This window comes from Danio rerio, chromosome 24 (genome assembly GCF_052040795.2).
Source record: "Danio rerio strain M-AB ecotype USA chromosome 24, GRCz13ab, whole genome shotgun sequence".
NCBI classification, from domain to species: domain Eukaryota; kingdom Metazoa; phylum Chordata; class Actinopteri; order Cypriniformes; family Danionidae; genus Danio; species Danio rerio.
In genome coordinates, this window is record NC_141044.1 from 25,881,356 (window position 1) to 25,897,940 (window position 16,585).

At 34.0% G+C, this 16,585-nt stretch overlaps 1 protein-coding gene and 1 long non-coding RNA gene across 4 annotated transcripts; one reads left to right on the plus strand and one right to left on the minus strand.

The window, feature by feature from the left end:
- Window positions 1-1,618: 1,618 nt before the first annotated feature.
- pkia (cAMP-dependent protein kinase inhibitor alpha) lies at window positions 1,619-12,076 on the plus strand. Of its 2 annotated transcripts, none has more exon segments than NM_001199998.2 (3): window positions 1,619-1,943; window positions 7,545-7,722; window positions 11,101-12,076. In NM_001199998.2, coding segments are annotated over 2 exon segments (228 nt in total). In that variant the 5' UTR covers window positions 1,619-1,943; window positions 7,545-7,571; the 3' UTR covers window positions 11,178-12,076.
- LOC147838046 (uncharacterized) lies at window positions 5,742-16,309 on the minus strand. 2 transcript variants are annotated; one of them, XR_015524974.1, is made up of 3 exons: window positions 15,761-16,288; window positions 14,484-14,537; window positions 5,742-7,741 (listed from the first exon to the last, which is right to left on the minus strand). It is a non-coding gene; the product is annotated as an uncharacterized LOC147838046 (long non-coding RNA). The 2 variants fall into 2 exon arrangements; XR_015524973.1 differs by having other exon boundaries at window positions 5,752-7,741; window positions 15,794-16,309.
- Window positions 16,310-16,585: the final 276 nt, after the last annotated feature.

A 16,585-nucleotide genomic window follows, 5' to 3' on the forward strand; every position in this document is an offset into this window, starting at 1 on the left:
ATGGCTATTTTCTAGAAAGTAAGTTGGCAGTTCATTCTGCTGTGGCGACTTCTGATGATTTTTGCATCTGAAATAGCACATACTATTTAAAACAGAATGTGACGACAAGAATAAAGCTGCTCATTCACACTCATACACACTCATACACTACGGACAATTTAGCTTACCCAATTCAACTATAGTGAATGTCTTTGGACAGTGGCCGAATCTGCAGTACCCGGAGGAAACCCATGCGTACGGGGAGAACATTCAAACAAACTCCACAAAGAAACGCCAACTGACACAGCCGAGGTTGAACTTGCGACCATTTTGCTGTAAGGCAAACATGTTACTTACTGTGCCACCATGCAACCCTTTTTATTTGTTTATTTATTTATTTTTATTATACCATTTGAATCTTTAGATTCTATGCAAGTACATAGTTGGCAACTGCCTGAAATAACTAATTTTATGGTGGTGTTTTCCTACGTGCATTAAAAAAATGTATGGTTTTATCGCAAACTATCCATAATAAAACCCCAAACAATTTCTGCATCTCAAATCACATATTTAAAACAGAATGTAACAAAAGAAGAAGGCTGCATCTGAAATAGCACACTCTCTTGGGTAAGCACTTGTTTTAAATAAATAATTACTTTGCAACTGTTTTATAAAGTAATAATTTATGTAATTTGAATGTAATATGGATGTAGTCAGCTACATTGCCATGTTGTCACTGTTATTTATTTATTTATTTATTTACTTTTTTAAAATTAAATATTAGAGTATATGTAAGTATGTTGTGAATTTCCTGAATTAATTTGTAATGTGACTGTAGATAATATTTATTTTAAAGTACAAATTATAAAGCTCAATAAACCATACCTTTTTTCAAAACATAATTTTTAGTGTGTTCAAATTATTTATATATTATTTAATTAATCAATAACAAACATACACAATCCAATTTTACACACACACACACACACACACACACACACACACACACACACACACACACACACACACACACACAAAACACAATGATAGTAACAATGATAATAACAGATCAGGTTAAAAATATAAACACACATAAAAAAATTAAATAAAATAAAGAGAGAAACAAAAGCAAAGAAAAGTAAAAGAAAAAAATAACGATACATCCATACCCTGTTAATTTTTCTAAAATAATTGTCAAAATAATCTAAGAATCTATCACACTTTTCTTGTTATTAACCAGTCTAAGAGATTTAATAAAAACATCAATTTAAATAAAAAATGTGAAAAAGAAGGCTGCGAATTGAATAATTTTTGTTTGTGATAATACTTTCCATACAAAATAAAAAAGGTAATAATGTAGTTCTCTGATAAATCAGTTTTACTTTTATAGTAACAAATAATATCTTGTATAGTTTAAAGGGTCTGGAAAAAGCAATAATTACCTATATGGAGATATAAGCTATTCCAAATGCTTTTTGTGTTTTCACATTGAAAAAAAAATGTGAATCAGCGTTTCGTCTTCAGTTTTACAAAATGTGCATGAACTATCAACCTCCAAATACTTTGCCAAAGTACTATTCACTAGATATATTTTATGAAGAATTTTATAGTGTGTTAAAAGTTGTGCCAAATACAGGAAATACGTCATGCAAGTAGACAAGTGCGAGTGTGTGCAGAGGCAGAGCCCTTACTGAGCGAATCAGTGAACAAGTTCAAAAGATTCGAGTCACTGAAATGAATCAAACTCCTCGGCATTACTGGGCATAAGCAGATAGAATGGTTTTGGATAATCCTCGCATATCAGCATCGCCCGGTTACGCGCATACGTCATCTCTATCTTCTCTTGCAGACTCATGGACTGAAGCAGCAGCAGCACCGCCACCGTCGCATCTAACTGAAGTAAACCGGAGCGACAAAACTGTACAGCAGTGACAATTATAGGAAAAACGTCCAGCCTAAAACAGGTACAATTTGCGGACTCGTTCGGCTTTCTGGGTATATCATTTTAGACGGTCGCCCGCCTGTTTCATTAGCTTCTGTGTTACCTTGTCGGTTTTATATAACCGTTTCATTGATATGAGCTTAAACGCCGTGTGCTGGACTGTAAATGTAAGAATTTCTCCACTGGGATGGCCACTTGTAGCTGTCATGTCTAGATATGTCATGTGGGTATGATATGCTAGGCTATGTGTTTTGATATGATGTTATAAATCGAGTACACGTGACATCAAGGACGACACCGGGTAGCCGCAGTACATTTATGTTTTATTCATTTTTACGTGATATAAACTATTAGATTTATGCTCTAGTTTACAGTTTTTGGTCATGGTTGTGTGGAATAAACGTGCAGAACTTGAGTTAAATTAAGGCAAACCTAGCTTTTTTGTTCAATATCATTGATGTTGTTTCAGTTTGCCTTTATTGTAAGGATGATGAATAGATTTGACTTGTGGAAATAAATGTTGCAGTAAAAAAAAATCTATGATTTTATATAAGATCATAGTCAGTGCAGCAATGTTTTTATAGCAATCATATTTGATAGATTTTATAAAAGGTTTACAATTGAGCCCCCAAAAATTTAATGTATTCTGTTTTTTCCACCACCCTTCAAACTAGTTTCATTCTTTTGTCAGCAAGAACTTTTTAAATATTTAAAATATAATACAATTTAATATGATGACTAATTATTCTTTAAAGTTGAGGTTAGAGTAAAAGTTTTATTTTTACATCAATACAGTATATATTGTGCTGAATGATTATGGAAAGTTGTTTGCTATTACATTTTGACAAAAGTTATTGAAACATTAAAGTAGACACTTTATTTGCATTTGCTTTGCATTTGGATTCAAATTTGCTTATGTTAAAATTCAGTGTTCGCTGAGCAACAAAATATGTATTGCACTCGTATATCTGTATTACAGACAGAAAAGCCCTAAACTTGCTAAATAAAATTCAGTGTTCATTTGAAATAATATTAAATAATAATATTTTAATACATTACTTTTGCATGCAAGTAATTGGGATACCTACAGTTGAAGTCAGAATTATTAGCCCCCCTGCTTATTTTTTCTCCAATTTTTGTTTAACGGAGAGAAGATTCTTTTCAACACATTTCTAAATATAATAGTTTTAATAACTAGTTTCTAATAAATGATTTATTTGATCTTTGCCATAATGACAGTAAATAATATTTTATTGGATATTTTTTAAGACACTTCTATACAGCTTAAAGTGATATTTAAAGGCTTAACCAGGTTAACTAGGCAGGTTAGAGTAAATAGACAAATTATTGTATAATAATAGTTTGTTCTGTAGACTATCACACACACAAAAAAAGTTGACCTTAAAATGGGTTTTAAAAAATTAAAAACTGCTTTTATACTAGCCAAAGTAAAACAATTTAGAATTTCTCCAAAAGAAAAAAAAACATTAGACATACTGTGAAAATTTCCTTGATCTTTTAAACATCATTTGAGAAATAATAATAAAAAAAATTATAATTCAAAGGGGGGCTAATAATTCTGACTTCAACTGTATATTATACAGAAAACAGGCACAGCTATCTCCACACCATTCAACAACTATCTTGTTCTTTGTTGTGTAAAAAGGTGCATGCTCTACAGTAAAAATGCTGAGTTACCTTCAACTTATTCAGCAAGAAGGTCCCTAGTTTTAGTCCCGGTTGGGCCAGGTGGCCTTTCTGTGTAGAGTTGGCATGTTCTCCTCATGTTCATGTGGGTTTCCTCCAGGTTCTCCGGTTTCCCCCATAGACCAAAAACATGCAGTATAAGTGACCTGGATAAACCTTAATTGGCTGTAGTGTGTGAATGAGAGAGTGTTTGTGTGTTTTCCAGCACTGGGGCTTGTACTAAATTTAGTTGTATTTTTTGTCTTTTTCATTATTTATTAAGTCTATGTGGTTTTAAATGTTTTTTATTTTATTTTGTGTTTTATTATTTTGAGTGAAATTCAAGTAATTCAGTAATTCAAAAAAGCAGTATTTCCTATAGGCAACAACCTAAAATAAACTACATTTATTGTAAGTTAATTAGTTTTTCCTGCAATTTCAAAAATATGTATTTTTTTCATTCATTTATTCATTTTCTTTTCATCCCAGTCCCTTTATTTATCTGGGGTTGCCAGAGCAGAATGAACCATCGAACTATCCAGCATACAGTATGTTTTACGCAGCGGATCCCCTTCCAGCCACAAGTAACCTAACACTGGGAAAAATCCATACACACTCCTTCTTCTGTACCGCATGTCTTTGGACTTGTGGGGGAAACGGGAACACCTGGAGGAAACCCACAAGAACACGGGGAGAACATGCAAACTCCACACAGGAATGCCTACAGACCCAGCCGAGGCTTAAACCTGTGACCTACTGTATTTGCTATGAGGCGACGGCGCTACTCACTGTGCCGCTGCGTTGTCCTTTGTTTTTGCTCTGTTTAATTTAATTTAATAAAAAAATATACATTTATATAGTTTGTATTGCTTTTTGTGTTGGTTTGAAATTTTAATACAGTATTAAAACTAAATAAAAATAATATGAGTAATATTTCTTTGGCAATAAAATTAAATATATTTTTTGCTTTATAAATGTAGTTTATATTTAATTTCACTTAACTTTAAAAAGAATAAAAATAGTACATGTTTTGGTATAGCCACATTACATAAAGTCATTTGGAAAAGAATTGAGCATTTTATGCGAAATCCAACACTATTTTTAAAAATTTCCCTCTTATTTTAGTACAGTGAATCAGCTCTGTAATGATGACCTCCTTTAGGGTGTTTCTCCACACAGTGGCATCATTTTAAAGGCAGAATGACTGTGCTGAGATGATAACATGAGCTAAATATAACCGTGAGCTCAGGGAAGACCGTCCTTACATCCCATCCCTGATAATTAGTTCAACAAAATTCGAGATAATCTTGCAGATTTGTGCCACATCTGTTTTGATATTTACATGGATTCCCAAATTGATAATAAATCCCTGATATTTCATTATACTATTTGGTATAAAATTAATTTCTTTACAGTTCACTAGTTAGTGGTGTTTTCAGGTGAGCACGGTCACCTTCCAGGATATCCACGGCGTCTTAAATGTCTTTAATCACAAAAGCTAAATTTTAGGTTTTAAAAAGTCCTAAATCTACTGAAATGTTGTGTTGTAGGTCTTAAATCTTTTTTGAAAAAGTTTTAATTTTCCTTTGGATAGCTGGCCATTTACACCACCAACAATCCGCCTCAATTAAACTTTTTTTTTTTTTAAATAGCATTTATTTTTACTTTCCTTACAGTAACATTTGCTTAAAAAAAGTTTTCTATTTATTTACTGCTAAGGATACTGACCTGACCTATTTTTTTAAATTATTATTATTGTAGACTGAAGTAATTGACAGCTATGTTTTGTTCTATTCTTGGTAAGAGTTAATTATTATTATTATTACTACTACTATCATTATTGTTGTTGTTGTTGTTGTTGTTGTTGTTGTTGTATTGTTAAATGTATAAAATTTTTATAATTTTTGATGGGGCAAGTGAAAATCTTTTCTATCTGGGATATTCAAATAACATTCTTAGCATCTAGCCCTTTCTTAGCATCTAGCATCTTAGCATCTAGATTTTGTTCATAATGGTCTTAAAATGTCTTAAAATCACTTAAATTTAACTTGGTGAAACCTGCAGAAACCCTGCCTTCAGCATGCAGTTAGTAAACTAAAATAGGTGGCATCGCGAAAAAGACTCGTACATTTATGACAGTTTTTCATTAAACTGTTGGTCAGTTTATCTATTTAATATCACATTTTGCCATGTAGCAATAAATCCATAGTGAGATAAACAAATAGAGAAGTGTTTCTGTTAAGGTAAAACAGATATTGCCAAAGTTTTCTTTGGGGGCATAATTTAAAGTTGCAATGTATCACAGAATATCTAAATATATTTAAAATTGCAATAACATTGTATAATGATTATGACACATATCAGGATAGCATTAAATAGTGGGGACTCTAAAATTAAAATTAATTCACATTTTATTTTCACACAACATAAAAAAAGAACAGATTCAATTAGAAATGCATCACTTAGAAATGCATGAGATCGCAGATGTGAGACTGAATAAACAGTCTCTCATCCAAGCTTATCTTCTTATTGAGCTCAGATTATATGCCACCTCATGTAATCTTTACATTGTTTGGGATTCCTAATGGTTTGTTCAAATGCTGACCAGTAATAGAAACAGTTGTTTGACATTTATGAATTGCATTCAGAGTTTTGGGATCAGTAAAAACATGGTCAGTGTTTGTAAAAGATGTCTATTTCTGCTGCAAATCTGGACAGTTTGAATGGAATTGCTAATTTGACTGACCAGTGAAAACAAATATGAATCCATGAATAAATAAATTAATGAAATAACAAAATAAAACATAATTCATATTTTTAACTTTCACAAATCCCCCAAAAATTTTGAACCTGCATGTGGCCCAGTAGTAAGTCAAATAAAAAAAAAATTAATTGCATTATAAAAAAGACACTTTCATGCATCATGATACATTTTTATATTTTCTATCACACAAATGCAATCAAAATATATAACGTGAACATTTAATTGAACTTTCTGAAAATTTAAATAAGACATACATAAACAAAATATTATTATCTATGCATAACTGTGGCTCTTACGCCCCATTCACACAGGGCTTCAGCGTCAACGCTTGACTGAAGGCGTGTCTGAAGTTGGGGCTAACGCGATCGTCGTAGCAGCGCCAACCAATGAAATTCAGTTAGGAATAGGCCACTGTCTAGCTGGTGTATTTGCATAAAGCAATCTGATTGGCTGAAGCTTCCAATGCAGTTGATGCAGGATCCACAATGCAGGATGCACAATGCAGTTTGGCAACGCCTGAAGTTACCATTAAAAGTGAATGGGAAGCGTTGACGCTGACGCCCCGTGTAAATGGTGCGTTAAAGGGACAGTTCACCCGACAAATTAACCAAAATACATAGCATGATCATTTAATTGAACTTTCTGAAAATTTAATTGAGACCTCCACTAATAAAATATTAATATCTGTATATACTGTATAAGTGTGACTCTCAAAGAACAGTGTTGTGCTCTTTACTTCTGTTCAATTCATAAAGGTTTGGAACCACTTGAGTTTGAGTAAACTTTCATTTATAGGTGAACTGTCCCTTTTATACTCTTTTTAAACTAAATAAAAGAACAATAAATAAAAGAAACACTTTTTTATTGTTCAAAGAAAAAGACATACATTTTTTATGCTACAGTGATTTGTCAATTGGCAAACAAAATGCCAATAAAATTCAGCCCCATTGGTGTATTAAATATGGTCATTAAATCCAAAATGACCTCAACGTGAAATGCAATCAAATTGAAGTTTTTAATTGGTTGTATATCTTAAAAAGACACTAATGTGTAATTTTGGCTAAAAACTGCAAATATTCAGGGTCAAATCTGGTTAAAACCATGGATTTTTATGTTGAAAGACTATTAACTCCAAGTCACAGCACGTTTAAATAAAAGCTCTCTCTTTGGCAGGCACTGCTATGTTGAAACGTGTTAGATATGACTGATGTCGAGGTGACGTATGAAGACTTCATCGCCTCTGGAAGGACCGGCAGACGCAATGCTGTACACGACATCCTGGGATCCTCTGGTGGGCTGGACGCTAGCGGACTCTCCCAAACGCTGTCTGAGCTCAGCATCGGCAAACCAGGTCACTACAGTCTCCTTAACTAATCACAAACAACATGAGAGCCGGTCATGTAATATGGCACTGAGAGGCAGGGTGCCCATCAATAATATATTAGACACGCCTGCTTTGGGCAAACTAGAGGTTTTAGAGGGCATGTTAGTGGCTTCCCCCAACAGTTTTAGCTCAAGACAAACATTGATGTGTTTTTATCAAATATAGGCCTGTTTTAGCTGAGGGCATTTCTGGAAAAAAGCAGAGCAGCTACTGCTAAACAGCCTGCTTTGCCATAGGGCATTGAAGATATGCTAGTTATCTTGACCTAACAAAGCCAACATGCTGGAATTCTCTTTAAGCTTTTTCTGAAACAACTTTTTTTCAGTGTTTAAGCTACAACCTCCAAACTTGAGTCAGACATTTAAGATGCTAACTCGGTATATGTTATATATTTTATAACTGATCAGACTTGCAGTTTTGTAAAAACAACTATTATAATGACAAAAACAATCCTGTAGACTTTTAGGAGTGTGTTAATACTTTGAACATTAAGGGCCCTATCATACACCCGGCGCAATGTGGCGCAAGGCACATCGCAATAGTCTTTTGGTAGTCGGTAGTTTGGTTTTGGTAGTCATTTTGAGGCGTTGCGCTACGCTGTTTAAATAACAAATGCATTAGCGCTCATTTGTGCTAAAAAGGAAGGCGTTCGGAGGCGCACTGCTGGCGCGTTGCAATTTTGAGAAACTAAAATATATTTTTCATTAGACCAAAACAAACCCGGTCTAAACTCTGGCGCAGAGTTGCGCCTCGCTTACGCACTGCTTGATACGCAAAAGAGAGCAATAGTGCAAATATCTTTACATATGAAAAAAATTAAATATTAAGGATATATATAGGATATCATACAAATAGATATTAGATATAAGTATAAAGGATTAAAATATTACAAAACATATTATTTTCTAGCCTACATAAATATGAAAAAATTACTGCTTTTATGTCTTCTTCATCTCGGGAGGCTTTTTCAGTTCATTCATAACAATTTGCTTTTGTATAATGTTATTATTATTAGCAGTATTATTTATTATATCCATATTTACATTTGTTTTATTAAAAACAAGCTTAGATTTGCCCACCTGTCAAGTTTTAGACCATATGGGGCACAGCATGTGTTTTAGGATATAACTCAGGTTTTTGAGCACATTTTGTTATTGTTGTTCATTTATTCGTTTGCTGGAAATTAGAACTGAATTTAGAAATAGTTTTGAAACAAATCTTTGCGCTTAACTAACAAAATTATTTATTTATAGACTAATTGATGTCTGTGCGTAAAGGTTTCCCCATCCAAGAGCGAATGTGAAAGTACATCTATTATCTCTCATTCTCACGCAGTAGATGCTCTGTTTAACAGTTTTATGTAAAAAAAAAAAAAACGTTAACTGTTAACTGTTTGCTAGTGAAATGCTCATTTTTTCCACTTAGACTTATTTTGTGTCCTGTAAATAGCGAATGCGCTCTTGGCACGATGCTGCTGGCTCTTAAAGGGAATGGGAGATGAGACTCTGATTGGTTTATTCTCAAAACAAACCTATAACTCATTAAGAAAATAAACTCAAGCCTTTTAGACCATGCGCCACGGCGCAAAGCAGATTTTCCTGTCCTTAAATTAGCAAAAACGCGTTCTGACATGCCCTGAAAGCGTTTGCACCCTGCGTTTTGCGCTCTGCGCATGGACTGTCAAAATAGAGCCCCAATTCTAGAAATAAATTTAACACATCCACCAATTCAAGACATTTTGATCTCACTGTTATCCATCCATATATCATTAGCAAAGCTTTGCAACTACTCTAAGCAACATGCTGTTAGCACCATGCTAAATCAAATTAATAATATACCAATCATCATAGAGGGATCATGGTCATTTACGACCATTCATGTTTAGGTGTGTGCAATATAGAGAGGAAATACATTTTACAATATTTTTTGACTCAAACATCTGTCAACAGATAATTTAACAAAAAATGTTTTGAACATCTAAAGGCAGTCCATAAATCCTTGGGTCCAAAATTACTAATTAAAACTTTTTCTGTTAATCTTCATATCTCTTACAATACATGCTAGCTTCATACTAGAACAGGGGTATCAATCTCAGTTCCTGGAGGGCCACAGCCCTGCACAGTTTAGTTCAAACACCTTTTTTGTCCCCATAGACTTCCATTCATACGCACACAAATGTGTAAGACTGGAAATACAAGCTTGTGTGACAAGTATCGCATTGCAAAGTTCAAGCTTGGTGTACTCTGACCTGTGAAATCGCATCACTTGACTGCGTGAGACCAATCGAGGATCAAAACATGACCTCTCTGGACGGAAATTTTAAATATGGACCAATCGCTCACTTAAATGTCTGAACACCTTGATTAGTCACGCCCCTTTTTGCAGTGCCGTACTACAGAATTTTGCAAGCTTAAACTCTAGTGTGACCGCAGCTTTACCTGTAGAGGACTCAGTTGATCAGTTAAAGTTGATCAGGTGTGTTTAATTAGGCTTGGAACTAAACTGTGCAGAGTTGCGGCCCTCCAGAAACTGAATTGACTGTCAGACATCAAGCTCAAATGTTGTTTAACTTTAAGACCATGCTAATTCATGCTAGCGTACTAATTCATGCTAGATATTTGCTGTCAACATACATGCTTACAGTGTAATAACCATGCTAGAAACGTGTCATAGATATTTGCATTAGATGTCGCCTACCTTGTTGCCAAGCTGCAGTGGAGGACATATATACAAATATTTATGATCCGGAGTTTTCCCGATAGTCATTATGCAATTATTATTTTTTTCAATTACGAAAATTGTAATTTTTCATCGATGAATAAGTGACCGCACGGGCATTCCTGACAAAAAGCATGTGTTTGTGTGTTTGGAAATGTACTATCCTCCCTCCCTGTTAAATTTGATCTAATCCAGGTCCTGAAACACACCCCCTCTCCCCCGCTCACTTTTCATTCTAAAAGTCCAGCATCTTCATGTTGTCACACTGTCTTGACTAGCGCGGTTGTTAATCAAACATTTATCAGAATCCGAAAGAGCTTTGCCAGGTAATGATTACACATATGAGGTATTTGTTTTTGTGACAGTACAACAGTATAACTAAAGCACAGTTTAACAGGCTAAATGAATGACAAGCATCCTAGAAACATACGATGTTAGCATCGTGATAATTGACTTCTGCTGACTTCAACCTTTTTAAAACTTTCAGATCTGGCTTTTCAATGCCAACATTTGCCATAAAACTTTACAAACTTTAATTTTCATTAAAACTGTTTTATTTAAACATCGTGATTTCTGTTTGTGCTTTCACTAACAACACTCTCTAATTTTTTCCTCTTTGGGATGCAGGGAATGATGAAGAGAAAGACCAGCGCTCGGCTGATTCTGAACCGAAGCAGGAAGAAGCTAATGGTGAAGGCACGTAAAAGACTTCAGTGAAATAATAAAGTAGGAAAACCCCCTCTAGTGGCAGATTTTAGGCATGGAGGGGTTGATACTGAAACAAGCGGAGAATCCCTCTCCCTCATGGATCCAGACGGAGGAGACTTTGCTATGAGGAAGCTAATGTGAAAGGCTGGGCCTTACGAATCGCAGCACAATGGTTTTTATAAATCCATTGCTGCTTTTGCTGAAGTAGGTATGACTTTTACTTAGAAGTTCACTTTAGTTGTTTTGGTAGATGGACTGGTGGGGATTTGGGTCAGAAATAGACATTCAAATGGTGGAGATCACAGGATCTGATATTGAACAATACTCACTGCTCTTGTGATTTCAAATTCACTTATTAACTGCCAGAGTAGCGCAGCTAATACGCACTTAATACACTGTCATTTTATAGATGTAGTGTTGTAATAGTAATATCAGATTTTGATAATAAATAGTGCTGTGTCTTTGATATCTTCGGTTTATGTTGATATTCAAATAATCTGTAAGTGCTGCATTTTTGTTAAACACTCAGAATTCATAAAAAAAGCTACAGTTTATGATGGTTTTGCATGGCACCTGACAGAATATGTCTTTAACTGTTTACATCCCGCAGAGCACTAGTCATTTGTGATCTGAGCATTTGCAGTGTGTGCTGATGATAATTCCTTGAGTGTTTTATATTACGCATTATGAAATCCAGCTTGATTTGAAGTCCTGACTGACACTGCCTATTAACCCTTTTAAAAATGTGTTCAATAGAGCCTGCCAAACCTCTGCCCATATTTTGTCTTCCAGTTGTTAATTCTATGTCCTCAGTTTTGCATTATTATATGTGATGATATTTTCATCTGTGGGTACATAAATATTTGAATAAATTTAAGAAATGTTTGGGAAAAAATGTTTCCTATTGTTTATTTAAGCTTCTCCATGTAGATCTTATAATAGATTTTATTAAATTAGTGTAATAAATTAATTCATTCATTCATTCAATTCAATAATTCATTCATTCATTCAATTTTTTTTCTTCTTTTTAAAATATTTTCCAAATGATGTTTAACAGAGCAAGGAAATTTTCACAGTATGTCTGATAATATTTTTTTTTCTTCTGGAGGAAGTCTTGTTTTATTTCGGCTAGAATAAAAGCAGCTTTTAATTTTTTAAACACTATTTTAAGGACAAAATTTTAGCCCCTTTAAGCTATATATATATATATATATATATATATATATATATATATATATATATATATATATATATATATATAATTTTCAATAATCTACAGAACAAACTATCATTATTCAATAACTTGCCTAATTCCCCTAACCCCAGACCATTTTGAGTTATGTGAACAATAATAATGGTCCTAAAGAATTTCCTTTTAATTTCCATAGCTTTCAAGAATATAAAAAGATCATTATATCTTCAAATAATAAATTGCCTCTCCTTACGGTTACAAAATAGTTTGAAAACAAGCAGGAAATGTTTATGGGCCAGTGATATCGCCACATTAAAATTGTCTGTATATAACAATCACCTATAACCATGCTTGCTAAAATAATTGTTTGAAAAATTACTCTTAAAATAAATGTAAAATATATTCTGCAGCACTTACTTTAGTTGTTTTAATGCATTCATTTTTAATTATTTTAATAAATCTATTTTATTATTTGATTTCATATTTATGAAACAAACTTTTGTAAGTTGCCTACAGCTAAATATTCTTTTTACAAAAAATATTCAGACAGTGATCTTTCAGGAGATGGCGCTGTTCACTAACAAATCTTTTTTCTTTACACAAACGCAGCTCCACCTAATGACTCAATGAAGTTAGTGCACAACATCCATTTTAGATTGTTATATTTCTTCTTTTGTATATAACTACTTTATATTAAACATTGTATATTAATTAATTCATTTTGACACAAGGTAGTTTAAAATACTATAGATAGATAGATAGATAGATAGATAGATAGATAGATAGATAGATAGATAGATAGATACCTGTAGATAGATAGATACCTGTAGATAGATAGATAGATAGATAGATAGATAGATAGATAGATAGATAGATAGATAGATAGATAGATAGATAGATAGATACTTAGATACTTAGATAGATAGATTAAGCCCATAGCTTTTTAAAATCATTCTTATGTTATACTTAATTTATAACATTATTTATCAATTAATTTGTCCGTAATGAGAATCTATTCTCAAATATAACTTGAAGAAGTGAAATGCATATGTACAGAACAGTGTGGTCATTTGCGCTGTGATTTCTGTGAGTATTTTGAGAGCCGAAGCCGCTGACCTTTTCTGCCTTTTAAGTGTCAGAGGCGCACATTAATCATTAATCAGCTTCATGCAGCACACTGGAGTTCACAGATCTCTGCCAATTTCACTAGCACTGAGTCCATGTGGCAGATCTGAGTGATCACTTATGATATTGTGAACAGCAGAGATGTATGTTAGTTTATAGCATGTTAACACGGCCCTTAAAGTCCCATTCAATTTAAATGAAAGTTTTGTTTGTGTGTTAGCTAGTTTGCTCCATTAATCATTTCTTTTATTTTAATCACAGTTTTAATTAATTATCCTGTATTTGGCTCATTTTAATATATTAATCTTAAAATGATCAATCAAGATAATTATTTATCAGGATAATTTGTATTATAAAACAAAAAAATGCTTGAAATATGTAGGATATTGCATTATATTATAGTTGTTGCCATTAAAAATAAAAATTTATAGTAAAATGTTGACAAATGTTTGTCACTGATGTTTTTAGATTTTTTTATTTCTTGTAATTTATATGCATCAACACACACACACACACACACACACACACACACACACACACACACACACACACACACACACACACACACACACACACACACACACACACTCAAACTTTTATCCATTTGATTCACACACTCATACACTTGAGAATATGCACATGCACAACAATATATGCTTAATATGTGAAAAACTGTGAAAAAAGCAAGACAGACCATGAGAATATAAGGTACAAACAAACAAAAACCTAATAGTTATCACAGCACAGTAATTTCCCAATTGATTACATTAGGAATTCCAAATGTATTTAATAATTATATTTCATAATGTCTTTCAACCACTCCACAATTTATAAAATACTGTGAATAACCCCCCAAAATATGTATTTATTTATGTTTTAGAATACATTGTTGTATAATTAGGAAAATATGCTTCTGTAAAAAACTTTTTTTTAAATGAAAACTTGAAATAAGCACAAAAGTTTTCAATTGAAAATCAATACTCACCCTTGTGTTGCTGTTTGTGGTACATTTTTTCACCACCAATCCTGCTGCTGTTTTCTATGTAATGAAAGTGAATAGTGATTTGACAAAAAACACTCAAAAGTCTTCTTATGCCATCTGAAAACAAACTTTGTTTGAGGAGCACATTATTTACTATTAAATCTCAAATAGTTGTGTTAATGACTTCTGTACACATGACTCATAATAGCCAATAAATGATTTAATGCATAAAAAGCTGTGGCTTCTAAACCCTTTGAATTCAGATGTATTACCTGCAGTGAAAGAGTACTAAAATTCATACTTATGTAAAAGTACTATTACTCGGGAAAGTAAAAATACACATTAGTAAAGTACAATTTCTGAGAAAAACTACTCAATTAATTTGAATATTTGTAAGTTACTTTACACCACTGATTACCTGTTATTGGTGTCATTATTTATTTATTTGGTCAATGTGAAACTTGTCACCATTACTTCTGGTAGAAAACATCATACAGGTTATTATTTATTTATTTAATCTAAATAAAAATTTGAAGAAATCCTTCACAACTAAATAAAATAATATTCTTTGTTCATTCATTCATTTTCTTGTCGGCTTAGTCCCTTTATTAGTTCAGGGTCACCACAGCGGAATAAACCGCCAACTTATCCAGCAAGTTTTTACACAACGGATGCCCATCTAGCCGCAACCAATCTCTGGGAAACATCCACACGCATTCACACACACACTCATACAATATGGACAATTTAGCCTACCCAATTCACCTGTACCACATGTCTTTGGACTGTGGGGGAAATTGAAGCACCCGGAGGAAACCCACGCAAAGGCAGGGAGAACATGCAAACTCCACACAGAAACACCAACTGAGCTGAGGTTAGAACCAGCGACCTTCTTGCTGTAAGGCAACAGCACTACCTACTGCGCCACTGCCTCGTCCCATATTCTTTGTTATTTTTTTATAGTTTACCTAAATAAAAAGCAAATAAATGTTGCAATAAACCAGGTATGCTAAACAAACAAACACTGAAATAAATATTTTTTTTTCTATCCAACTGCTGAACCTAAAATAATTAGGCTACATAAAATTAAATATCACAATCATACATTTTATTCCACTCACCATAAACCTTATTCCAAATAATAAGCAACTACTTTTAGCTTTCAGTTAAGCATAATAACCTTTTCTCAAATTCCAATACATAGGCCTAGTTCGACATATAAATTTGCTGCTTAATTAATAAATGATAACACACACAAAAAATCCCTCGGAAAAACTTGCCGTGGAGTTTGAACCTCCTGAACTTGTGCCCACCTGTCCTCTCGTCGCCACCCACGGCGTGTCAGTCAGTCAGGCTGGAAGTGATATTGGCTGTCCTGTCGCCGCTTGTTAACCGCTGCTCCACTAATGATCCTCCGGCTGTCGGCGGGGAGGGAGAGCCGCGAGCGCCGCCTCATCATCACTGCTGTCGGGCCGCGCGGCTCAGCAACACCGCCTGCGGGGAAAAGACCCTCGGAGCGCGAGCTGCAGGTCCCGCGTCACGATCCGCCAGATCAAGGGGGATTGTAATTAGACAGTGACATCGGGGTGGCAGTGGGACGCTTGTAATGAGGGCCGTGAGGTGGTCTAATGCAGACAGACTGAGAGAGGGAAACGGAGAGAGGGAAGATATCATGCATTTATGTTTTATAAGGATTACCGGCAAAGGTCAGGCTGGAGTCTTGCTGATGCTCGACGGAGAGATCGAGTACAGAGTGCTAAACAAAAAGGAGGACAGCTTGACTCTGGCACACATGACAGCCTCGACTGACTGCTTGACTGGGTGAATGTGTGTGTGTGTGTGTGTGTTATGTGTGTGTGGAGCAGAAACAGTGGATGGAAGTAGGACGAGAAAACTTGGTCTTGATGTTTGCTCTAGCACGAAAAAATAAAGTTCTCGCGTCACAAGCATTTTTATGACAATATTCATACCCGTAGCCAGGGGGGTTCGGGTGGTTCGAACCACTGCCAAAAAGTCAAGAATTTGTCCTTTAAATTATTTTATGTAATTTAATATTGTATAATATATTTGTTATATAATTAATATAGTATATTTATTTTCAATAT

Coding starts and splice junctions, on each gene's coding strand:
- pkia (XM_087308681.1), top strand. CDS start 7,572: ATGACTGATGTCGAGGTGACGTATGAAGACTTCATCGCCTCTGGAAGG. Junction 7,723..11,100: donor GCTCAGCATCGGCAAACCAG/GTCACTACAGTC, acceptor TTTGGGATGCAG/GGAATGATGAAGAGAAAGAC.